The sequence below is a fragment of the Gadus macrocephalus genome, chromosome 5 (assembly GCF_031168955.1).
Source record: "Gadus macrocephalus chromosome 5, ASM3116895v1".
NCBI lineage: Eukaryota > Metazoa > Chordata > Actinopteri > Gadiformes > Gadidae > Gadus > Gadus macrocephalus.
The window spans coordinates 12,742,104-12,765,939 of record NC_082386.1 but is presented as its reverse complement, the minus strand read 5'-3'; the positions used below and the strand labels follow the sequence as shown (position 1 = coordinate 12,765,939).

At 46.9% G+C, this 23,836-nt stretch overlaps 3 protein-coding genes across 3 annotated transcripts in view; 2 read left to right on the top strand and 1 right to left on the bottom strand.

The window, feature by feature from the left end:
- Positions 1 to 7,713, top strand: part of evla (Enah/Vasp-like a) — a 24,256-nt gene extending 16,543 nt beyond the window's left edge. Inside the window, exons 5-15 of the mRNA XM_060052491.1 lie at positions 115 to 290; positions 738 to 799; positions 2,280 to 3,341; positions 4,329 to 4,585; positions 4,931 to 5,049; positions 5,278 to 5,305; positions 5,469 to 5,502; positions 5,596 to 5,656; positions 5,753 to 5,810; positions 5,899 to 5,956; positions 6,276 to 7,713. Of these exons, the coding sequence (XP_059908474.1) occupies positions 115 to 290; positions 738 to 799; positions 2,280 to 3,341; positions 4,329 to 4,585; positions 4,931 to 5,049; positions 5,278 to 5,305; positions 5,469 to 5,502; positions 5,596 to 5,656; positions 5,753 to 5,810; positions 5,899 to 5,956; positions 6,276 to 6,313 (1,953 nt within the window). The 3' untranslated portion in view covers positions 6,314 to 7,713. The remainder of the gene's footprint in view (positions 1 to 114; positions 291 to 737; positions 800 to 2,279; positions 3,342 to 4,328; positions 4,586 to 4,930; positions 5,050 to 5,277; positions 5,306 to 5,468; positions 5,503 to 5,595; positions 5,657 to 5,752; positions 5,811 to 5,898; positions 5,957 to 6,275) is intronic.
- Positions 7,714 to 7,844: 131 nt separating this feature from the next.
- On the bottom strand, positions 7,845 to 13,391 carry degs2 (delta(4)-desaturase, sphingolipid 2). The gene is made up of 3 exons (XM_060052446.1): positions 13,233 to 13,391; positions 9,006 to 9,748; positions 7,845 to 8,738 (listed from the first exon to the last, which is right to left on the bottom strand). The coding sequence occupies exons 1-3, from the start codon at positions 13,312 to 13,314 to the stop codon at positions 8,595 to 8,597; spliced, it is 969 nt and encodes a 322-aa protein (XP_059908429.1). The 5' UTR covers positions 13,315 to 13,391; the 3' UTR covers positions 7,845 to 8,594.
- Positions 13,392 to 13,936: 545 nt separating this feature from the next.
- yy1a (YY1 transcription factor a) lies at positions 13,937 to 18,442 on the top strand. The gene is made up of 5 exons (XM_060052445.1): positions 13,937 to 14,641; positions 15,515 to 15,665; positions 15,850 to 15,910; positions 16,577 to 16,735; positions 17,410 to 18,442. The coding sequence occupies exons 1-5, from the start codon at positions 14,128 to 14,130 to the stop codon at positions 17,590 to 17,592; spliced, it is 1,068 nt and encodes a 355-aa protein (XP_059908428.1). The 5' UTR covers positions 13,937 to 14,127; the 3' UTR covers positions 17,593 to 18,442.
- Positions 18,443 to 23,836: the final 5,394 nt, after the last annotated feature.

Sequence of the window (23,836 nt, the reverse complement as noted above, 5' to 3'; positions counted from 1 at the left end):
ACTGGTACCAGTCAGCAATGCGACTGGTACCAGTCAGCTGTACCCTGGTACCACAAAAATGTAGACTGGTACTAGTAAGATGAAGACTCCCGGTCAGCTGTATACTGTTCCCAGCTGGAAGGGACAGACTGGTCGGGTCTGGCCCTGGGGGGTCTGGCCCGGGGGGGTCTGGCCCGGGGGGGTCTGGCCCCGGGGGTTCTGGCCCTGGGGGGTCTGGCCCTCAGAGGTCTGGCCTTGTGGGGTCTGGCCCTGGGGGGTGTGGCCCTGGGGGGTCTGGCCCCGGGGGTCTGGCCCTGAGGGGGTCTGGCCCTGGGGGGGTCTGGCCCTGGGGGGTCTGGCCCTCAGAGGTCTGGGCCTGTGGGGTCTGGCCCTGGGGGGTGTGGCCCTGGGGGGTCTGGCCCTGAGGGGGTCTGGCCCTGAGGGGGTCTGGCCCTGGGGGGGTCTGGCCCTGAGGGGTCTGGCCCTGGGGGGTCTGGCCCTGGGGGGTGTGGCCCTGGGGGGTGTGGCCCTTAGGGGTGTGGCCCTGAGGGGTCCGGGCCCGGGGGGGTGTGGCCCTTAGGGGTGTGGCCCTGAGGGGTCCGGGCCCGGGGGGGTTTGGCCCTGAGGGGTCTGGCCCTGGGGGGTCTGGCCCGGGGGGGGTGTGGCCCTGGGGGGTCTGGCCCTCGGGGATCCGGCCCTGGGGGGTCCGAGGTCCGTCCCTGATCCCCGTCCCCCGTGTGTTCCTCTGCGTGTTGCAGGATGCTGGAACAGCACCAGATGCAGGCGCACAAGGAGAGAGAGCGCAGGACGTCAGGATCAGGTGAGCCTAAACAAATAGACCCGCACCTTGTTAAACACACACTCACTCAACCAGTCGGGCTCTACCTGCACCCAAACACACACTCAGGACGCAGCACACCCTGCTTTGAATGCGGGCGGACTCGTCTGAGGTCTGAGGGCGGGTCGCCCGACGCTTTTGCAAACCAAACGTCCACCGCAGTGCAGGTGTCGGCGAGCGCCTCGGCTGGCCGCACATTGACATGTTTCCTCTTCCGGCTGACGGGCCGGTCCACTGCTGTCCCGGGGTGAGGGGGACAGCGCGGTGGGTCCTGAACTGAATGGTCCCGGGTTCGATCCCCTGATGCCCGCAGCCTATCTGTAGACGTCCCGGAGCGAGATGCCGTGCTCCCTGCCCGCTCCTAAATGGCATGTGTCTAAAACTCTCTCTAAGGTGGATGAACGCATCAGCTAAGCGAGGACTAAACCACTAAACAGACCCCTGTACTAATACTATAGGCTAAACATACCCCATAGTAACCACAACCATCCCCCACAATGCAATGCCCCATGTATTCCGACGTAGATTGAACCCGGCACCGGTGGTGCCTCCCCCCACTGTCCTGCTCCTCCCTGCCTGTGTGCCCCCCCCCCCCCTTTACCGGAAATGTCCAATATACCCACTCCCCCCACCCCCCCCCCCCCCCCCCCCCCTTCAAACCTGCACACAGGTTGAAACCCTCCTCCACCTCCTCCACCTCCTCCACCTTCACCCTATCGCCTGCACCCTGCAACATGCCTTACTGCCATCCGCTGCCCCCCAGCTACCGTTGGGGAGGGGGGGGGGGACATGCTACATGCTACATGCTTTCTCAGTCATGGTTCAGTCATGTTGCGTTTTGCTTCTTCTTTTTCGTTCCGATGTTTGGGTTCTTTTGATTGCTCCTGATTTCTCTCATCTTTTTACTTGCTCGGTTGCTCAGTGGGTTGCTTCTCATCCGTCTCATGTTTTGCTCTCTTTTCTTTTGTTTTTTCTTTGTTTGTTGCCCTCCTCCTCCTCGTCTTCCTCCTCCTTGTCCGTCCTGCTCCTCCACGTCTGTATCTCTGTGTCTGTGTTGTTTCTCTCTCTCTCTCACTCTGTCTCTCTCTCTCTCCCTCTCTGCCTCTCTCCCTCCTTTCGTTCTCGCTCTCTCTCGCTCTCGCTCTCTTTATTTCTCTCTCACTCGCTCTCGCTGCCTCGCTCTCTCTCGCTCCTTTCCTTCTCTCTCTCACGCTCTCTCGCTCTTTCTCTTTCTCTCTCTTTCGCTCCATCTCTCACTCCTTTCGTTCTCTCTCTCTCTACCTGTCTCTGTCTCTCTCTCTCTCTCTCTCTGTCTCTCTCTCTCTCTCTCTCTCTCTCTGTCTCTGTCTCTGTCTCTGTCTCTGTCTCTGTCTCTGTCTCTCTCTCTCTCTCTCTCTCTCTCTCTCTCTCTCTCTCTCTCTCTCTCTCTCTCTCTCTCTCCCCCTCTCTCTCTCTGTCACAGTCGTCTCCACTCTCCAATATAAAGTCGCCACCCCCCCCACCCACCCTGACACTCCGCCCGGGTACAGACACTACAGGGCTAGCACCCTGCCGCCCTCCTACGTGCGCGTGGCCTCCTCCTCCTCCTCCCCCCCCTGCTCCTCCGCCTCCTCCTCTCCCTCCCAGGAGAGGGAGGCCTCCAGGGACACGGGGCAGCTGTCCTCCCAGCTCTCCACCTCCCTGGCCTCCGCCTTCTCCCCCGTCCAGGGCGGGGTCGGCACCCAGGGCCGGCAGGTCCGCCAGATCCCCCTGTCCCCTCCCACCATCGCCCGCCACTTGCACCACCAACAACAACAACAACAACAACAACAACAGCTGTATCAACAGCAACAGGAGATCGTCCTCCCGCCCAAACACGGCACCTGGTCCGCCTCCCACATGTCCCACATGTACGCTCAGATGCAGGCCGCCGCCCAGTCCCCCCCGGTCATGATGGCCATGCCCGGGAAGCAGGCCCCGCCCCCGCAGCCCGCCCCCCCGGTGGCCCTGCCGCTGCCCCCGCTGAGCTCCAGGCCCAAGCCCCCCCCCATCGACACCAGCCTGGCCTCCCAGCAGTACGCCCAGCACCTGACCCCCCAGTCCAACGGCCTGCCCGAGGAGTACTACTCCCCCCACTCCCACCACCTGCCCGTCACCCCGCACTACTGCGAGGCCGTGCCCATGCCGCCCCTGACTGGCTCTCCAGCCCAGGCCCCGCCCCCTCAGGCCCCGCCTCCTCAGGCCCCGCCCCCTGGCCAGTACCCCTCCAGCTTCCATCCTCAACAGCAAATGCAACAACAACAACAACAACAACAACAACAACAACAACAACAACAACAACATCAGCTACAACAGCAGCAGCAGCAGATGTACCATCAACAGCAGCAGCTGTACCAGCAGCAGCAGCAGGTTTACCAGCAGCAGGCTCTGCCCCCCTCCTCCTCCTCCTCCTCCTCACCCCCCTCTTACACTTACGTGTCTGATGGGGGCTCGCCCAAGAAGGCCCCCTCCCCGGTGCCCCAGCAGGCCCCAGGGGCCCGCAGCAGTAAGTATGAGGAGCGCAGAGAGAGCGGAGGAAGGAGACTCTGCTGTGTGTGTGTGTGTGTGTGTGTGTGTGTGTGTGTGTGTGTGTGTGTGTGTGTGTGTGTGTGTGTGTGTGTGTGTGTGTGTGTGTGTGTGTGTGTGTGTGTGTGTGTGTGTCGCTAGCAGCTGTGTCTTTCAGCATGAGCATATTGTGAACCTGGTGCTAGAGGCAGCCCCATTCTCTTCATCATGCCCTGCAGAAACGTCACAACAACTCCCAGATCAGTCAGCCGTGTGTCCTGGAGAATTCCTCCAGCCGTAGTGACACACAAGAATGAAGATAGATTAGCCGGAGAGAATTGGCATCATAACAAATCTGAACTGTGCTTACTTTACGTTGTCCATCTCTATGATGGTCATGCATCTTAGAATAACTTATTCATAGATTTGATGACGACATGAGGGCATGTTCTTTACAACAGAAAAAGCCCAGGAAGGTTTCCTGCTATGAATACAAACACAAAACATTGAATCTTTTGAATATTAAAATGAATGCAAATTGTGACCCAATGCACTCATACCCTTTTAAAGAGGAAGGCGATCTGAGCGTAGATTACTAATGTGCCTCATTTGACAGAATGAACAGATTAGAAGACTCGTTTGAGTAGATTTACTTAAGAGAACAAAGTCAAACAAGTTTTTCCTAAATACTGTGAGACAGATTAACGCATTCTGTAAAGGCAAACCCTGAAGAGTATAACGCCATAAAATACCTCTGACCTTATCGCCGCCGCTGAATGACTAACCTGCTCCCACCTGTTGTCACATAACAAAGCCATTCCTCCCAGGGAGCGGTGTTCCCAAAGCCTCGCTCCTTCCTTAGCCCTCCCCGTGTCCTCCAGGTGGATGAACGCCACCACATCAGTACCCTGGGCGCAGGGTGGACGCCCAGCCCGCCTATTGGTCCATTAGGCCTCCTCATTAACATTCCTAACTCTACCACTCCCAGGTCCCCCTGTCTCCGCAGGTCACCCGGCGTCCATGCTGTCCGTAGCCCCCCCCCCGGCCCCCGTCCTACCGCCCATGGCCGGACCGCCCGCCCCGCCGCCCCCTCCGGGGCCCCCGCCCCCTCCCATGGCGGTGCCCCCGCCCATGCCCCCTCCGCTGCCCGCCGGCGGAGGCCCTCCTGGGGGCCCGCCCGGGCTCATGCAGCCCGCCGGGCTCGCCGCCGCGCTGGCCGGCGCCAAACTACGTAAAGTGCAGCGCGTGAGTATCACTCTGGCGGACCCCCCCCCCCCCCCCCCCTCCCCTCCTGCCTTGTTTCTCGCTAGACACGTTTTTGAAGCAAAGAGGTCAGGCTTGAGGTACCTTTGTTCTTATGGGAGAGAACCCACAGAGCGAACACCCTCTGAGATAAGATAACATTGATGGATCCCTGGGAAGGAAGCCAAGCCGCACTCGCACAGCGTGCTCACGGGTGTAATGCAGCGTGCGTCTCCCAAGGCAAACACCGCAGGTGCACAGTAAACACGGCCCCGTCGGAGGCCCTGTTCTGAGCCTTGAGCGCCGCTCCCGGGAGACCAATCGTGTGGATCTCGTCTCCCCCCGTAGGATGAGAGCAGCCCCCCGGGGTCGGGCGGCTCCCGGAGCGACTCCAACCGCTCCAGCGGCGGCAGCGGGGGCGGAGGGGAGGGGCTGATGCAGGAGATGAACGCCCTGCTGGCTCGGAGGTGAGGACAGGAGACCCCACGGCCGTGCGTCACTCACACGCTCCTCTGTCACTCACACGCTTACACTGCTGGGAAAGAAACATGAGAAATAAACCTGCTAGACCCGGATGTGTCGTTGATGTTGTGATGTTATCTATGGACCGTGTTGGTGCTGTTTAAATGTTCTCCTTACTTTTTCTGATCCTTCATCCATGATTGATTTCTTGTGTCTGATTTGTCTTCTCTCAGGCGGAAAGCATCAGAGAAACCTGATGAAGTGAGTATCTGTCTATCGGAATAGTTCTCCTCTTCCTGTCTTGGTACACTTAGAATTATCGCGCAAACAGGCTAATGTTACCAGATTCCTGGCTGTAGAAGTGCACACATTAAGGTCATTGATCGCTGGAACTGTTTGGTTCTCATCTCCTTCTGTTCTACAGGACGACTCCGGCGGTCGTGGACAGAATTCTACAGGTACAGAACCGTCCGTCGGAGAAACACCTCATCTGCGCACACGCATTTGACATGTACATTTTTAAGCTGATCTCCTCTCTGTCCTCTCATCAGATGCCCTGAAGAAGCCGTGGGAGCGGTCTAACTCGGCTGAGCGCTCCTCGCTGGTGTCTAGGTCAGTAGGGCGTGAGAGCGATCCATCGCTGTGTACCCTGGGCTCCCCGCCGTGAGCCGATGGGTCCTCATAGGTCTGGTGTGTCTTGTGTTGCAGAGTGAGGCCTGTCGGCAGCTCCAGTGAAGCAGACACAGAGTTCGACAGAATGAAGCAGGTCCGGTGATGCACACTTTCACTCCTCCTCGTCTCTTTAGCTGACATGATGTCTACCAGGGAACTAACGCTGAGCTCTTTCTCTGCAGGAGATCCTGGATGAGGTCGTACGTGAATTGCATAAAGTTAAAGATGAGATCATCAATGGTGAGAGAATACTTCAGTACCCAACTCTCTACCCAACTTCATATTGCAGCTCATGTCACTTAGTTCGATAACAAGGAATTGCTCTTCTGAATGGCCTCTACCTTAATTCTGAAAGTGCTCTAAAACCTACCCTCTGCGATTTGACTCCATCGCTGGCTCTTCAAGGAATTCAACGTTTATTGATTGTCCTCATATTGTTTAAGTGTAAGAAAGTCTAGCGATGCAAGTAATGTTTTGTGATAACCAGAGCAGGGTAGCGTTGAGAATCCCAAGTTTATCTATCCTTCAATCCAGCCATCTTGTCTCCTGTCTCCCGCAGCCATTAGACAAGAGATTGGCAGAATCAGCACGTCCTAGTGTCTCCTGAACACCAGTGGGAGGAGCCAGAGGATCGGCAGACAGTCACAGACCTCAGGAATGTTTCCCGCCATGTTTCTGTGACGCCATGTTGAACAGTCAATGAGCCGTGATGGAAGTTACAGAAATGCTGCGCCAAACATTTCTCAATCTGCCGCAGAACAGAGGCATGAGGAAGCAGTGGAAACAGAGCAACGAGACGAGACGAGGACATCGAGGGAGAGGAAAGTGAAACGTGTGAGGGATGTGCAGGTGTGTGCGAAAGGACTTGGCTGAGAGGGGGAATATGGTGGTGGTCTGACACTCGCACTGAGTTTGGTTTTGTCACGCGCTCCGCGAGAGACCGAGAGACTCCGTCAGCCCAGGGTCGCAAAGCTATTCTTTTCAGTCATAAGAAAAAACACAAACATTTTTCTAAGTTTTTACTGTTTTATTTAAAAATGCTGTGATGATGATGATGATGTTGCAATTAATGACAATGATAATTTGATTGATATTGTAGGAGAAACCACCCTTGCACATACTTTGTCAGCCTTTTATATTTTCAACTGTTTCTATTTAGTTGTCCCGTAGTCAAACCTTAAAGGAACAAAAAGCACAATACGGGCAGACAAGGTGTTTCAGACGCACCTGTCCAGTTTTCAAACGCCGTTGCGATGGCCTTGTTCATATTGACATGTGGTTCTATCCTACTCAAAAAATGTTGGGTGCCATGTAGGTGATTATCTCATTTGATCCCGAAATGGGTCTTTAGATAATCCCCTGCGTCCAAGGTCAACAATAAAACCAGAATAACTGGATCTCCCATTCCAGTTCAGTCCTGCTCCAGTGTGATCCAGGCATCAGGTGGAATCAGGCTGAATCAGGTGTCTGTGTGGGGGGGTCAGAGCAGCTGAGCGGATGGGGGGGGGGGGATCTTTCAAAAACAGAACCAACTGTAAATGTGCCACCTCTTTTTTGCCTAGATATGAAACAATGTAGTTGTAACTATTAGTCACCCTATGCTTTGTGAACCTTCCAGATATGCATGAAACCCCTCACTATAAATTAGTTTTTCATTGGGTTTATTAAAGAAGGATTTGAGGAGATAGAACGGTCCTCGGTGGTACACTTACCATTGTGGTTTGTTTCCTGAGGATGCCCCTTTCTCTAAACAGATGAAGTATCTTGAACAACGGTAGCTGTTTAAAATGTAATAGCTGGTGCTGGCAATATAGAAATGTGATGGCTTGAAATGTGCAGAAGGGGTAGCGGTACGTGACAATGGCTAAATGTCTGTCTGAAGAGAGTCGTCAATTGAATTGATGGGTTGTGGTTTCATTCTATCTGCTCGCCAATACCCCTCAAAGTCTTGGAAGTGAACTCATTCAAACAAAAACAATATACCTGTCAACAATTAACATGTTCAGTTGTGTGGTTTATTTCCCTACGACTGGCCTCACCTTGTTCTTAATGTGTGGTAGATTAAAAGCAATTTCACAAAAATGTTAATGGTAGCAGAATATGACGGACAGAAAGTCTTAAATTATTAATTTATAATGATCCATGACTGTTTCTGTTGTTTTATTTAAATAGTAATGTTAATCCTGATAACATTAAGGGCATTGAAACACAGTTTAATCAAAAGCAGAATGCAGCGACACTGTAGTGGCGTCCCGTTTCACACCGAGGTACATCTCAATGCTCATTTTCTTCTCTGCCCACCAGGCGTGATGTAGTGTAGATCCACCCCTCAGGGTCATGAGACGTCTCAGTCTTGATTCTGTCCCCATAGCAACCAACTGGACTTGACTCTAGAGCAATAATGTTATCTTTGTTAATGTTATGAATCAATCATAAAATGTATATACGTTTGTGACTTTGACCTCAGAAAAATAGACCAATACCATTTGATGGAATATATAATATTATAAAGGTGATAAAGATCATGTATCTATAGTTAATACAACACAATATTAAACGTTCTCTTCTTGGCAACTTCTCCAATTCAGTCAAACTCCTTCTAAAAGTTGATCCTTCTATAGGATATGAAAATGTTGCTATATATGCAGAGCCTGCTCGCAGTAAAGTAGAGAGCATTAAGGGCAAACTTTTCATTTTTCAAAGAAATGTACATACATCCACTTCATACTTTACATACAATTGCAGTGTACACAATTACATTATCACAACCGTCTAAACAATGTGGACATTTTTTAAACGGACAGAAGGGGAGGACGGAGAGAGTCTTTCGTCGTTGGTTTCACATTCATGTCAGAACGAAACGTGCCATCAGCCTTAATTAACCCTGTTTGACTATTTTGTACTCCCGTTTGATCCGGGCGTAGGGGCCGATGCTGTCGTCAAACACAAAGTCCCATAGTACTCGGGTCCAGGAAGTGTGCTGAGGCAAGTTGTCATAGTACTCTGCCGCAATCCGCTTCACCTGTGGGCAACAAAAGGAAAGTCAGAAAATTAATTTGGGAGAAGACCGTTTCAAAAGCCATCTGACCTATAAATTCTGGTCCAAGAAAAAAAACATGAGAACTTGTCATGTTATTTTTTGTCCTTTGGCATTTATACGGGTACATGCTTTGACTTGCATTCCTTATCTCAGTATCCATAACCGGTGACATTGTTAGTGAAATGTGACCTGTTTCTTGCCAGAATTGATGTTGGAAAAATGCAGTGTCGGTGCAGTAAGCAGTCTCACCTGAGGTAGTTTGCTCCCAGGTATGCTGGGGAAGTCGTGGTGCTCCATGTGATACCCCACGTTGAACGTGATCATGTTTAGCGATCCGTAATAGGAGTACGTTTCATGGCCCTTCAGGAACATGTAGTGCTCTGCTATGAAATGTCCCGAGATGGGATGCAGTCCCATACAGAGGATGGATCCCGCGATGAGGTAAACTACAGGCTTCAGTCCCCAGAGCTGATAGATGATGAGGTCCACCACCACCTGAACCGCGGCGTTCTGCACCTCCAGCAGAGACAGGGGCTTGGGGTTCACAACCAAGGGCCTAATGGCGTAAAACAAGGGCTGGAGGAAGAGCCAGAGGACCTTCCTGGCTGGCGTGCAGAAGAACCAGCCCTCGATGTCTGTGGGGATGTCCACGTCCAGCTTGTCTCCTCCCAGGTAGCGATGGTGGTCGATATGGTACTTCTTGAAGGAGGCCGAGTAGGGGACCCCGATGGGGAGGTTGGCCCACATGGCGAACCAGCGGTTCCACTTGGCCAGCTTGTTGCCGAAGGCAACGTTGTGGGAGATATCGTGGATGGCCAGGGTCAGGGAGTGGTTGATGCAGCCGCCGAAGGCGTAGGCCCAGAAGAAGATCCACTTCCAGGAGAGGGTGTGGACCATGTAGCAGGCCAAGAGCTGGGTGAGTACCATGGCCGACACCACCCACTTCAGCTGGGGGTCCGGGCCCATGAGGGTCTTGATCTCTGGGTATTTAGCTGAGGAACAGAAGCAGACGGACGGACATGAGGAGGTGGCTTATCGTCTATCAAAGTTCTCATCTATATCATAAGGTAACATAAAGGTATTGTAGCTTCATAACTTCACATAATGCCTTGTTTTATTGGTCGTAGATGGTATTATTATGCATATACATGTAAGTTAGTTACAAGGCATAGGTCAGGGAAGGGACACTTGAAGGGTTAGCCGCATGTCACTCAGCTCTTTAGAAAATATGTAACCACTAATCAGCCAGCCAAGGTTTTGTACGAGTCATCGTTGTGCATCCAGATACGGAGTTTGCTGGGTTAGCATTAAGTGATTGTCAACGTGGGGGGGCTATTTTAAGTGCAATATTTATTCATAATGCCAATATAACACTTCCAATAAGAATAATAAGTCAAAGTTAGATCAAACTACTATTTCAGCTTTCTTTAGACCGTTTCCGTTCAGGATTTTTCAATTTTTTGAAAAATGGGGGGCCAGGCCAACCCTTGACCTGGCCCCCCATGTGGCTACGCCCCTGGACAAGATTATATTTGTGTTGTGCCTTTCACTCGTTTGCCATACTTTTGAGGCTGTGATTAAGAGGCCGTGATGCGCTGCTGACAGGTGACCCCCTGAGGAGACAACCTGGCCAGAAGCGTGTCACAGGAAGCTAACCCCGGTCTGGACGCACAATTTTTCCTTAGGACTAACCCTAACCACGCGTCTGAATCTGGGTTAGACCGGCCAACGCCAATATACGGATATCTCCGTGTCCCTCTAATGCCTCCCCGAGGGCAAGGGGCCTGCTGACAAACCTCTTTTAATTGGCCGAGGTGTTTGTTGTGCTCTGGGACCAACCTCTCGAGTAGATACAAGTCCCACTTAAAGAATAAACCTGTTGGCTCACAGTAGTGGGCTGTGGTTACAACATAAATTAAAGATGGGCTTCATTATGGAAGATGGTCGCAATAGCAGTTGTTTGTAGCAAAATAAATGCTAAAAATATGTGAAAATGGGATGGAATGTATGCAAAGACAATTTCTGACCATGCAGACGTTGTCTCGGTTCTGTCTGTTTGAACAAGCACACAGTGATCGTACAAGATTAGATCAATTTAAACAACCACATGGTTGGGAACTCCTGTTATGTGTAATGTAAATAAGGCTAGTTCTTATCCAAACCTCATTTGTTTAGCAAATGTACTTGCGTCTACTTAATGCCCTACATGTAAATGTAGATATATAGTGCATCATAATTTTAAGATACAATGATTGCTTGAGATTGTTCAAAGTGTCATTGTGTTTTGAGCTAAAGGTAAGATCTATTACTGATTTTCAAAATTATTTACCAAGTTATTCATTTAGTAGTTAATTACCTGCTACCTGGGAAAAAAAAATCAATGAATAGCCAGACCGCATGATAACGTTCCTGAAATGCATAAATTAACTCATTACCAATTAATTTTATCCTCACTCTGATGCGTTGCTGCAAGTTTTGTGGGAGAATTGACACACCCTTTGAAGGACTATAATCATTATGTTTCCTCATTAGGATCAGATTAAGATAAGCATGCTCTTTGTTGATTCTTCTGTGAGACTTGTCATGTTCTGTGCCACCATATGTACTGATGTTCCTTCTACAGTATAATCCCTCTGATGAGGTCGAGACCAGTTAACGGTTAAAGAGGTTGGTAAAGGAGTGGAGAAGGAGGGAGAGAGACGAAGATAACTGGCTGTTCCTCAATGGATAAAGGAGGCGAGGTTGGAGGATGAGGTAAACTAGATGTTCCTCCATAGATAAGGGAGGCGAGGTTGGAGGATGAGGTAAACTGGGAGAAAGTTTACCACCAATACGTGGCAAAACAAGTTGTGCTTGAGAACCACGAACACGACGGAACAAATGGAACCCTGTGGATGTTGAAGCCATGTATAGGCATTGTCTGATAACAACCCGGGGGCCTATAGGAGGAGTGACAGAGCCAGAGAATAAAGACCATTTGCCGAAGCTGGAAAGCAGGTGCTCTGAAGACCAGCTCGGCTTTGTACTATTTTCTAAAAAGGGGACATATTATGCCACCAGGTGTGAGTGTGCCTTGGCCTTACAAGCAGTTTCGAAAATCTGCCCCATATGACATCACTAGTGCATGTCCACCTAGATCTGTGCTGGATAGAGCAGCCTACCAGCCTACCCAGGGGACTGAAGTAAACGTTGCTCATCGATCCAGCACAGATCTAATCTGCCCAAAATGTAGGTAGACACGACCACTAGTGGGCGTGTCTACTAGTGGGCAGACAACTCTCAGTCCAAGCTGTTGAAAAAACCCTGTATAAATACGCACACACACTTAACCGGAGGCCACTTGGAGCGCCTCATTAGGCGAGTGGTTCGAATCTCCCTTTGAACATACTAAGACCTTTTGTAGGTGCTTGCCAGACTGCGCTTTCTATCTCACTTGAATAAAAGATTAACTCAACTGAAGCCTCATCCTTGAAAGGTTCACAGCATATTTGTTTCCACAGCAGTGCTCAGTGAATTAATGTCACTGATTAACCAACATTTACTATGACACACAGGCAACCAGATGATTACGGTTTCTATAAAAAGTTAGCATTATAAAAAGAGATGCCGTGCAGGTTGACAGACGCCCTGGTACCATGTGGTCCCAAGAACGTTTCCTCCATTGACAGGATGTGGCCGAGCATGATAATAAAGCCTTTAATAATACAACAGAGGTGTCAGAGAACAAACCCTCTGCATTTTCCACTACTGTCATGGATTAGCAGGAAGTGTGTGTAATTGGTGGGGAAAGAGTCTTGTTCCCGTGCTAACCTAAAGGCTTTGTCAGGCACCTGCTATCAACACGTTGTTTCATAGTACAGAGGGAGATATTAAAGATGGCGGGGTTGGTGATAAGGTATGTTTACATATCAGGGAGTTTGCCAGTCTCTGGGATTCTCAAGGCTAATTGAACAAACGTTGATTTATCCAGTTGATTGACTTTTTAATCAGCATTTGGTCAGAATGCATAACTGAGTGATATTCTGTAGGATTCAGTTCAACAGCCGTGTGTAGGTTTATGTTAATAGGAATAGTCTGGTTTATTATGACGCTCAGATATTTTCTCGCAGTTGCAATCAGGCTTTATAAATAGGAAACGAACTTTGTCTTACTGCCCCGACTTTAATCGATACAAACGGCCAGATTCCTGCCAATACTTTCCGTAATCTTTTTAAAATGTATTATGAATTGCAGCAGAGTAGTATCGGTAGTAGTATCAGCAGAAGTGGAGTGCTGACAGATACTGGATAATCTACCCACTCGTTCTAAGCATCTATTGACGACGTCAATAGATGCAGTATCCTGTCTAGCAACGGCAAACTGGTTTAACCGGCTACATTCTTAGAACCATTGGGGTTGGCTAACAGAATTGTCATGAACTTTCTTGAAAATTAGTTAAGGTTATGTTGAAGTTTATTGAAACAGGAATCATCTTACCCAATATTTCTCTTCTTCTTGAAGTGTGTGGCTGATCATTGTAGACCCATTCAAAGTCTCCTCTTCCACCTGTCTTACCCATGTCTGTCCTTACGACGCTAAGGCAAAGGGCGACTGATCGTACGTGAATAAACGCTCAGACTTACGGGTCACACCCACCCCATGCAGATAAAGGTGTGTGAGGAGCTCCTCCCATAGGGAATAAAGTGAACGATGTACCTGTTAAACATTCCGTTTTAGTACTATTTTGACAACAATTGTGTTGCCATTTTGAATTGTATCAAATATATTTACATTACTATTGATTATAAAAAATAAAAATAAAATGTTCGAAAGCATACATTTCGAAAGCATAATTAGATACATAAATGACAAACACTTGCGGATTTGTATCATGTTCGAAATGGAGTGGAAAGAGATTCACACTTATTTAATCCTATCCCTTCTCCGTAACTAATTGTAATTAAGCTACCGTAGTAATTTTTTATGATTATTAATAATATTTGTAATTCTATATACATTATTATTATTTTCTTTAGGAAGACACATGTTTTGTATGCATTTCATCATGCATGCAGATTTTCAACTAATCATTCCCACCTAATATCCAGATCCAAAAAGATAGATTTATAAATAACAGACTTTTTAACTGCTAGCTGCTTTTAAATCATTTTTAAGTTGTCGCAGTCAACACAACACGGACAGGCCGCAGCCACAGTGAAGTTTGTCAACAAATCCTATGGAACCAAATCGCGCGAGAGTGCGCAACTGAAGCGCATAGTGGCGACGAGACTAGCGTTGTGGAGTTGTGTTGGAGAAGAAGGAGGAAGGCAGAGAACACAAGTCGAAAAGCGGGATAAAACCATTTTAATCAAGAGAAAGTACCGGTTTTGTCATGGCATCGGGGGACACTCTGTACATAGAGGCGGACGGGTCCGAAATGCCATCCGAAATAGTGGAACTTCACGAAATCGAAGTGGAGACTATCGAGACAACAGTTGTCGGAGACGACGATGAACACCAGCCTATGATCGCTCTGCAGCCTCTTGACACGGACGACCACCACTCGATTCACCATCACCATCACCATCAGGGGGTGATCCTGGTGCAGACCAGGGAGGAGGTGGTGGGTGAGGAGGACTCTGAACTACACACCGATGACGGGTACGAGGACCAGATCCTGATCCCCGTCCCGGTGCCCGCGGCGGAGCGGGACTACATTGAACAGACTCTGGTTACAGTGGCCGGGAAAAGCTCGTCGGTGGGTCGCAACAAAAAGGGGGGAAGTGGCAAGAAAGCGGGAAAGAAGAGCTATCTGAGCGGCGCGGAGATGGGCCGCAAGTGGGAGCAGAAGCAAGTCCAGATAAAGACTTTAGAAGGAGAGTTTTCGGTGACGATGTGGGCATCGGGTAAGTTGCTAGGTTGAATTCCTACATGCTGCTCGTCCGCATTGTTCTGCTGTGTGTAACATGCGTCTGGCCCGGTTGCAAGCGATCCCCTCCGCCAGTAATCGGTTTATTTTGAAACTCTGACTCGCAAATATTCCATTGGAAATGTTTTTGTTTTTATGGGAAGCCATGTTTTATCTGTTGATGGGCGCCGCCATATTTCCCCAGTGTAGAAGTATGGCGGCCCGAAAAAATGGCGTTTACTTGGCCAGGGAAGATGGCGGCGGGTGGTGGAGTGAGCGCTCCTGTAGCGGGCTCGCGGAGCAGGCCGCTGTGGCGCAGTTCAGCTGCGTCTCGAGCTGGGGGAGGGTCTGTACGGGTAGCAGCCGTACTGAATGCGCGGCTACTAGCGGAAAAGCATTAGCGCCGAGCTGACGCTGCTAGTAGCCGTACAGACAGCGGTGATTGTTTGACTACTAGTTGACTAGCTCCTCGCTAATGCTAGTCCGATAGTAGCCGCGGTGAATGCGCTCCAGTGGAACTCACCTGACAGCGGAGAGATGTTATTGTTTAGTTAACGACAAACTTGTAAAGGTTTAAACCTAATGCTTAAAGGGTTTTGCACCCATGTATAACGTTAGCCGTTTTAGATGTTTTTAACCCGAACACCCATTTAAACCGAAGTGACAATTAAAACATTTACTCCGTTAAATTACCGCGATCTTTATTTGCTCTTTTGGTGGTATTCGAGGGACGTTTTGAAGCGGACCGTTATCGCGCGCACCGGTGGCTGTGAAGGAAGGACGGGGCTGCGTGTCAACCGGCGAACGGAGCTATTAAAATGGACTTCTTTAAGCGCAGTGCACTAAAACTATACCCCTACACTAAACTCAGATGACAAGAAGGACATCGACCATGAGGAGGAAATCATTGGGGAGAACTCGCCGCCGGACTACTCCGAATACATGACAGGCAAGAAGCTGCCGCCGGGCGGCATCCCGGGCATCGACCTGTCGGACCCGAAGCAGCTGGCCGAGTTCGCAAGGTGGGTCGAGAAGGGATTTTCCTAGGAAAATAGGAACGTTTTGAATATTGGGGTACCTGCTGATCTCTGGACTGCCATCATCCCCAACAATCAATAACTATTTTATTTTATTTATTAAAGTTGTGGTTTCTCATGTTGCTATCAGTATGAACTTTGTGATTTAAATATATATATTCTTCTCTAGAATGAAGCCAAGAAAAGTAAAAGAAGACGATTCTCCTCGAACGATAGCGTGTCCGCACAAAGTGAGTGAAGTTTTCAAAATCTTAAAACTGCTGTCTTTCTATGTTCTGTTTTGTTATATTGTTGTTATATTTTTGGATTACTCGCCACATCTTAAACTATTATTTGAAATTAATCAAAAAGCCACCGTTTTGTTATGTGTTATGTTAGATGTAACAGGGATTGTACATCAGAATAAGTCATTTAAAATCCAAATTAAACGTATATAAACGTATCCACACTTATCAAAACCTTGTTTTGCTACGTCTAGCCTGATGCAGTTTCAAACACTACAATAATCATCCCATAATGACAAATACATCGATTTATTTACTTAACAAAGACCAAACCACTTACTAACATTGACATACTTGTAGATAGAGGGATAGATAATACCTTATTAATCCCCCGGAGGGGAAACAGGATATAATACAATACAATAAATGGTAAATAAATAATACAAAGTAGTGTGGAGGAAAACTAATGGATGCTTAAGTAAATGCTCAAATAAGGACAAACAGTATAAACAGAATAACTTGTGGTAGTGGTAGTACTTCACAGTATATTCGTTTGTAAATACTTCCAAAACGGAGGCAGTCATTAAGATGTGAAGACGTCCAGACCTAGTGCCTGCAGTGGCGTGCTCCCTGTGCTGGTTCTCACCTTGTCTCCTGTGTGTCCATGCCCAGGGATGCAGTAAGATGTTCAGGGACAACTCTGCCATGAGGAAGCACCTGCACACCCATGGGCCACGGGTGCACGTTTGCGCGGAGTGCGGCAAGGCCTTCGTGGAGAGCTCCAAGCTGAAGAGACACCAGCTGGTTCACACGGGGGAGAAGCCCTTTCAGGTGGGTCCTATGGCTGCAAGTTTTGAGTGTTTAGTTGTTGACGGTTTAGTATTTAGTTGTTGATTGTTTAGCTGAGTCAATAATATAAATCTTGTATGAGGAAGGCATAGAACACAAGTCGTAAAGCGGGATGAGACCATTTTAATCAAGAGAAAGTGCTGGTTTTGCCATGCCATCGGGGGACACTCTGTACATAAAGGTGGACCATGCCAGCTGCAATCGTGGAACTTCACGAAACTTGGTACTTTGTATCCAAGGTAGTTGGAAACCAGGCTGTATTGTGGTGCTAGGGTATGAATACTCATATGAAATGAACCTAGTCAATGTATTGCACTTACAACTAGAAGTTGTCCTGGTTGTTACTCTGTCCTATCCCAGGGTCTCTGAAACTGGTAAGTGGCCTTCAATGTCCCTTAAAAATGTCCTAACGTTTACACCAGAAAAGGTGATAGAGTATCTTTCTTTGTACATTGAAAAAAATCTTTGTATAAAGACGGATGTCATCTGATGAGTGAAACACTCAGAGTGAAACAGGGCAGAATTTATGCCCTGCAATTATCCAGTGGTTGTGGAGCACCGTGCCGTGGTTCATCACGGCAGAGTTTCCCTTCCTACTGAAAGGTTGCAGGTACTCAGCCCTCTACTCTGTAACACTCCTCTTCTCTCATCCGCAGTGCACGTTTGAGGGCTGTGGAAAGCGGTTCTCCCTGGACTTTAACTTGCGCACACACGTGCGCATTCACACTGGAGACCGGCCATACGTCTGTCCCTTCGACGGCTGCAACAAGAAGTTTGCCCAGTCGACGAACCTCAAGTCGCACATCCTCACACACGCCAAAGCAAAGAACAACCAGTGAGTGGGCGTGGCCCAGCGACCTGCAGCGGGAGGACGGCAAATCGCTGGCTCCGCTCCTCTGCGGAGGACAATCGTCTGTGAACTACTTTGTCGCAGGACATGAAGCCCCCTTTGTATTCTTTCTAGAAAAGCAAATGTTTTAAAACTAAAAAGACCTTTCGGAGAAAAAAACGAAACATTTTTGATACGAGTACAAGAAACTCTGGAACACTCGCTCCCCGCTTCCTTCCTGGCGTGTTTCGGGGTACGGCAAGGCAACGTTTCTTCAAGCCTAAAGTTTCTTCAAATGAAGACGATAATTCATGGATATGTCCCTTGAGATTTTATTTATACATGTTCCCATCTCCATCTCATGAATCATTAACACACAAAAAGCCCCGGTAATGGTCATCAATTCAAATAAATCCTGGAATTTGTATTCACGTTAAGTGTGCATATTGTACACTTTTTCTTTAGCACAAGCTTTGCGATAACATCTTTTTTAAATAGCTCTTGTTGGGAGATTTGACCTTATTGTTGCCCTCCAATCTGGACAGGAGGTCAGAGAGGTTTTTCATAGGTTTTCTTTTTGTATGTTTGTCTCGATGCGTCAGAATCATTTAGATGATAGCAATGTTATTTCAATAGTGAGGCGTGATTAAAACATTGTTTCCCTTGCACTACCAGATAGAAAAGTGTCACGTCTGTCCTTGCATACTTTAACCCTTCAGAAACTCTTAACTGTCATAGATTGTAACAATTTATTTTTCTTGCCATTTTAACTTCAATCATTTGAATTTTGTCTCTTCTGCAGAGTACAATTTTTAAGTGGATCTCAAAGCTGTTACAGTAAAGATGAGCCTTCTAACTTATGTGTTTAATCATTCTTCAAACTTTTTAAGGGTTTGGTTTCTTTCGCTGCAACTTGATTGAATATATTCTTAAACCCAATGCACACACACAGCGCAATCTGAACCACAATGAGCACAATTGTAGTGAGCTGCGTTCGACTTGTATTTTAGACGTGAACCCAAACTTGGGTGTGTGCTTTCGGCTTAGGATTTGTTGGATGCTTCAGGGTTAACGTTGGCCAATGAGGGTCAAATATTTTAAGAAAATAGGACAATTGTTCAGTGGCGGCTGGCGATCGAACATGTTGGTGGGGCACAGTAATAGACAGGGGGTCTGAGGTTCCCCCCCCAATATTTTTTTTTTAATTTAATAGGTATGATTTCCTGTATTCTGGTGCATTTTGGGCATGGCCACTACCTATTTACCTACTTTTCATTCAGATTCATAGCCTACATCCTGACTTGCAGGGCCTGGACAAGCTTACACTGCATATACAGACCTACATGATGGCCATTCCACCAGCCATTGCTATTTGACCCATTGTTGTTATTCTGATATTGAGACAAATCATGATCACTGTCCTATAGCGTCCATTTTTTGTGAGTCTCAATGTCTAATTCAAATGCAGTTAGAAATATGGGACAGTTGCTTCATTTTGTTTGTATGCTACAGGCCGAAAGACTAAATTAATATGTAACTTACTTGCTCCTTTTAAGTATAACATTGCTTAGGGAGTCCAATTCCTCCACTGAAAAGGGTGGAAAGTGCTTACAACTCTCTGCTAGTTAGCGATCTATCTCCTATGTAGTTGTGGTGCGAATGCTGCTGAGGGAGGTAGCCTATTTGATTGATTTGCTGAATTGTCCAATCATGTGGTGATAACAAAAAAGAAGCGATACCAATGGCCTGGGGCGCACACTGGTGCGACCCGAGGGCGAATTCTCTTGCGCCAATGAAAAGCTGTCTGCTTGATAGAAAGCAAAAAATTAGCGAGCTTACATTGACTTCAACGTGGCCGGCGCTCCTGACTTGGAGGAGGGCTTTATTTCGACTGACCAATAACTAGTCTAGCCCAAATAATTTACGTTCAGACGCATTTAAATGGTTGCTGGCAGTGACAAGCATGTCACACATTTAATCGAGGATAAACGCTATGTATTTTTGTTGTTTTATTTCGTAATGATAATTGTTTATTAATAGTTAGATATATTCAACTGCATATTTCACGGAGGGGCGGCGCCCTAGCGCTCCCTATTGACCCACCGCCACTGATCGTGAGAGTTGCTGGTGTTGTATCTCCTCGGACAAACGGATGAACAAAATGTTTGCAATGAGTTTCGGTTTTTGGATATGGATAAACGTGGCCTCGAAATCTAGACGCCCCTAGCAGCAGCAAATTTAATTTGCAGCCAGGGAGGTCTAGCCTTCTGTCGTCGTTTTTCGCTGCTGGAAACAGAAAATGGGACAGGCCAATCAGATCGTGAGGGGCGGTATCGAGCAGAATGACGACAGAGCTGCGACGGTTCCGTGTTAAAGGTAAACAATAATGGCTGCTGCTGCTGGCGAACAGCTGTCTTTCGACTCGGCTTTGGCCGCGACTCTTCAAGACTTGAAGTTATCATTTTCTTTGAGAAATGATCAAAGAACTGCACTGAAGTCTTTCCCGGAAAAGAAAGATGTATTCGGAGTTTTGCCGACCGGATACGGTAAAAGTTTCGTTGGTCTCCACTCTCTCAATCCACCATTCGCAACGCTACCAGAGCCCGTCTACGAATATTAGACATTCTCTGTTGATTGCCCAGTCCAGTTTTTTGTCAAGCCACACTCCCAGGTACTTGTAGCTGCCCACGGTTTCCACCTCTACCCCATTGATGTCCACTGCTTGGGGGCGTGGCCTTGACTTCCCAAAGTCTATCACCAGCTCTTTGGTTTTTGATGTGTTGAGCTGCAGGCTGTTTGCATGGCTCCAGGTGACAAAGTCTCTCACTAGAGTCCGGTACTCCCCCTATACACCCCATGATGGCTGTGTCGTCAGCATACTTCTGAATGTGGCACGATTCAGAGTTATGGCTGAACTCTGAGGTGTATAAGGTGAAGAGAAGAGGGGCCAGCACAGTCCCCTGAGGCGCCCCAGTGCTGCTGATTAAGATGTCCGATGTGTCGTCCTTTAATCGGACAAACTGTGGTCTATCTATGAGGTAGTTGGTGATCCAAGTTATCTATATTTTTATTTTTTTATTTATGTATAGATTTATTTTGCATTTGTACTCTAAAGTCACAAATGTGTATCAGTACATTTGTAGTCGTGAATATTTTTTATACCAATGTAAACACAAAATAGGGTCTACGAGTACGCAAATCTGTGTTACAGGTGCACAAATCCTTTTGCTACAATTATTGCAGCGCAGTTGGTGCAAAACCAATTCGCACACCCGTGTATCATAATCTGAGATCATGCCCAAAAGGTGTGCATTCGTAAACCCAAATTTGAACTAATGCATCAGAAGTTGCACATCTGTGAACATTTTCCTCACGAATAAAATGATAAAGAACGCTATGTTAATTCAGCATTTTAATGAGCAAGCAAATTTCCATTTTACAACTGCTCGAATCTGCTCCTGCAAATCTCAGCTGTGGGGTTTTTTGCAGGTAGTTTTGCAATACGTCTTGGTTTTAAATGTGTAGCAAAAGTATTCGTATCCATAGATGCCAGAGCGTCCGTGGGCGGGACAAAATAGTTCCGCCCATAATTTCCTAATCCAATGAAAATCGGCAGGGATGCATTTCTCAAATTACACTGGGACCCACCGCGTGCCAACAATGGACCTATAAAGATTGCAGCATACTCTTTGCGCGGGATACGTTTCTTTCTGGAGAAGTGAAGAGGGCGTCCTACTGCCTTACATTATGTTAAATTAAATGACTTAGTTCAAGTGAATTCCCTCCTAAGTATTGCATTAACATTTCTGAACTTATGTTATGGCGACCATTAAAAAACATTGAAGGACATTTGTGGCATGTTAATGAAATACTCTGGTGGGAATTCACTTGAACTAAGTAATTTCTTTTAACATAATGTAGGATACCCACCACCGTTTTGGTGTTTCAGGACTCGCTTTCTTTCTCAAGGATTCTCCTTGTTTCCTGGTTTACGTTTCAAACACTTGTCCTTTCTCTAAATTTTCTATGATCAGAATTCAAACTTGCTCAGGGTGAAAAAAAAATAGTTATAGTTAACTGTTAAACAAGAGATAGACTGTGTTCTCTTCATCTACTGAATATGAGAGGTGGGATGGAGTCTGATGGGCACAGGAATAAACAGCAACACTCAAGTCACTGCCCATATAGTCCATCAAAATGTATAGCTTTTTACTTGAATTTACGACGACGACGACAGGGAATGGAACTGACAAGGATTGAAAATACATGCTTTTTTTGATGGATTCAGTGCAGTCATATGCTGTTATATATATGCCTACTTGAAAACCAAAAAAATCGAACTAAACGCCTGTTTTTACTTGTAAACACGGAAGAAATCCATCTTTCACTTTCAACAACCAATGATTACAAACCAAGTGTTTCATGGATTTTTTTGGGGTACCATTTTGGACCTTTGGATGACAGCAAAATCAGTGGACGACATGGAGCTAAGAGAAGGAGTAGGAGCAGTGCTTAGCCTGTCCGCCCCTAGCGGCTCCGGTCTGCTAGCGCGGCGGTGGCTGGCAACAGTCGGCGCAAGGTCCACCAAGACCTGCACCGTGTGGGCCAGCCGACCCAAGCCCTCGTGCTCTGTGATCAACTGAACTGTCGATAGCTGAATATGGTAGGCTACTATGCTGATTTTACATAAGCATGTTGGTGTTCAACATCTGTTGTAGTGAACATTCTAAAACTGGTGTAAAATGTTGCTGCCATATTAATAGACACGTTGAATGTCATCGTTTTGATTCTGGAATCCCGCACGTAAACTGGTTGGCAAAAAAAGAGCAAAGACGGACGGTTCACTTGACGGAGAAACCGTCACTTTCCTCATATCAGACAACTCGTAACTCTGGATGAAAATGAAGGCTTTCTTTTATTGTCACTTTCCTTTGTAAACCTTTAGAAATAACCTCCTGAATCCTTGTTATATGTGTATAATGCCGGACCGCAACAGCTTGTCGGCATGTTGTTAGTGTGTGAAATTCAGCACAGTATCAGCCGCATTTCCACATTGTTTACTTGCTAACGTTTGTGAATAACAGTGGACAGTTGGCAGAACTCTTTTTACACACCAGTAGAGTGTTTATCAGAGCGGAGCCCTGAATGTGACGTCACCCGTCATCTCGTCTCTGTAAACAATGGATGTGCGCAGCATTTATTATGACGTCATTATATAGACTCTCTCTCAGCACCCCCCCCCCTCGGACTGACTTCCCGCGTCCCTGGTGTTACCCCCTATGTTTTATTCGATACATTTCGACAGTGTTACCCCTTATAGGTTATTCATGACGACAGATAAAAAATAACAGTGTTACCCTTTACGTTTCATTTGACAAAAACGACAGTGTTACCCCTTATGTTTTTTTTCATGACGACCCATAAAAAACAACAGTGTTAACCCTTATGTTTTTTTCATGACGACCAATAAAAAAAGGAACAGTATTACCCCTTATGTTTTTATTCATGACGACCAATAAAAAAACTACAGTGTTACCCCTTATGTTTTTTTTCATGACGACCAATAAAAAACAACAGTGTTACCCCTTATGTTTTTTTTCATGACGACCAATAAAAAACAACAGTGTTACCCCTTATTTTTTTTTTCATGACGGCCAATAAAAAAAGGAACAGTGTTACCCCTTATGTTTTTTTTCATGACGACCAGTAAAAGACAACAGTGTTACCCCTTATGTTTTTATTCATGACGACCAATAAAAAACAACAGTGTTACCCCTTATGGTTTTTTTCATGACGACCAATAAAAAACAAGTGTTAACCCTTATGTTTTTTTTGATGACGACCAATAAAAAAAGGAACAGTGTTACCCCTTATGTTTTTTTTCATAACGACCAATAAAAAACAACAGTTTTACCCCTTATGTTTTTTTTCATGACGACCAAAGAAAAAAAAAAAGGAACAGTGTCACCCCTCATGTTTCATTTGATAAAAACAGTTTATGTTTTTTTTCATGATTACCAATAAAAAACAGTGTTACCCCTTATGTATTTTTTCATGACGACCAATAAAAAACAACAGTGTTACCCCTTATGTTATTTTTCATGACGACCAATAAAAACAGTGTTACCCCTTTTTTTTTTTTCATGACGACCGATAAAAAACAACAGTGTTACCCCTTATGTTTTTTTTCATGATGACCAATAAAAAACAACAGTGTTACCCCTTATGTTTTTTTTCATGATGACCAATAAAAA

Excerpts from the sequence above, each read along its gene's own strand:
- degs2 (XM_060052446.1), bottom strand. The coding sequence starts at position 13,314 with ATGGGTAAGACAGGTGGAAGAGGAGACTTTGAATGGGTCTACAATGAT. Across the intron at positions 9,749-13,232 it reads AAGAAGAAGAGAAATATTGG|CTAAATACCCAGAGATCAAG; the intron begins GTAAGATGATTC and ends TCTGTTCCTCAG. Across the intron at positions 8,739-9,005 it reads CTGGGAGCAAACTACCTCAG|GTGAAGCGGATTGCGGCAGA; the intron begins GTGAGACTGCTT and ends TGTTGCCCACAG.
- yy1a (XM_060052445.1), top strand. The coding sequence starts at position 14,128 with ATGGCATCGGGGGACACTCTGTACATAGAGGCGGACGGGTCCGAAATG. Across the intron at positions 14,642-15,514 it reads GGTGACGATGTGGGCATCGG|ATGACAAGAAGGACATCGAC; the intron begins GTAAGTTGCTAG and ends CACTAAACTCAG. Across the intron at positions 15,911-16,576 it reads CGATAGCGTGTCCGCACAAA|GGATGCAGTAAGATGTTCAG; the intron begins GTGAGTGAAGTT and ends GTCCATGCCCAG.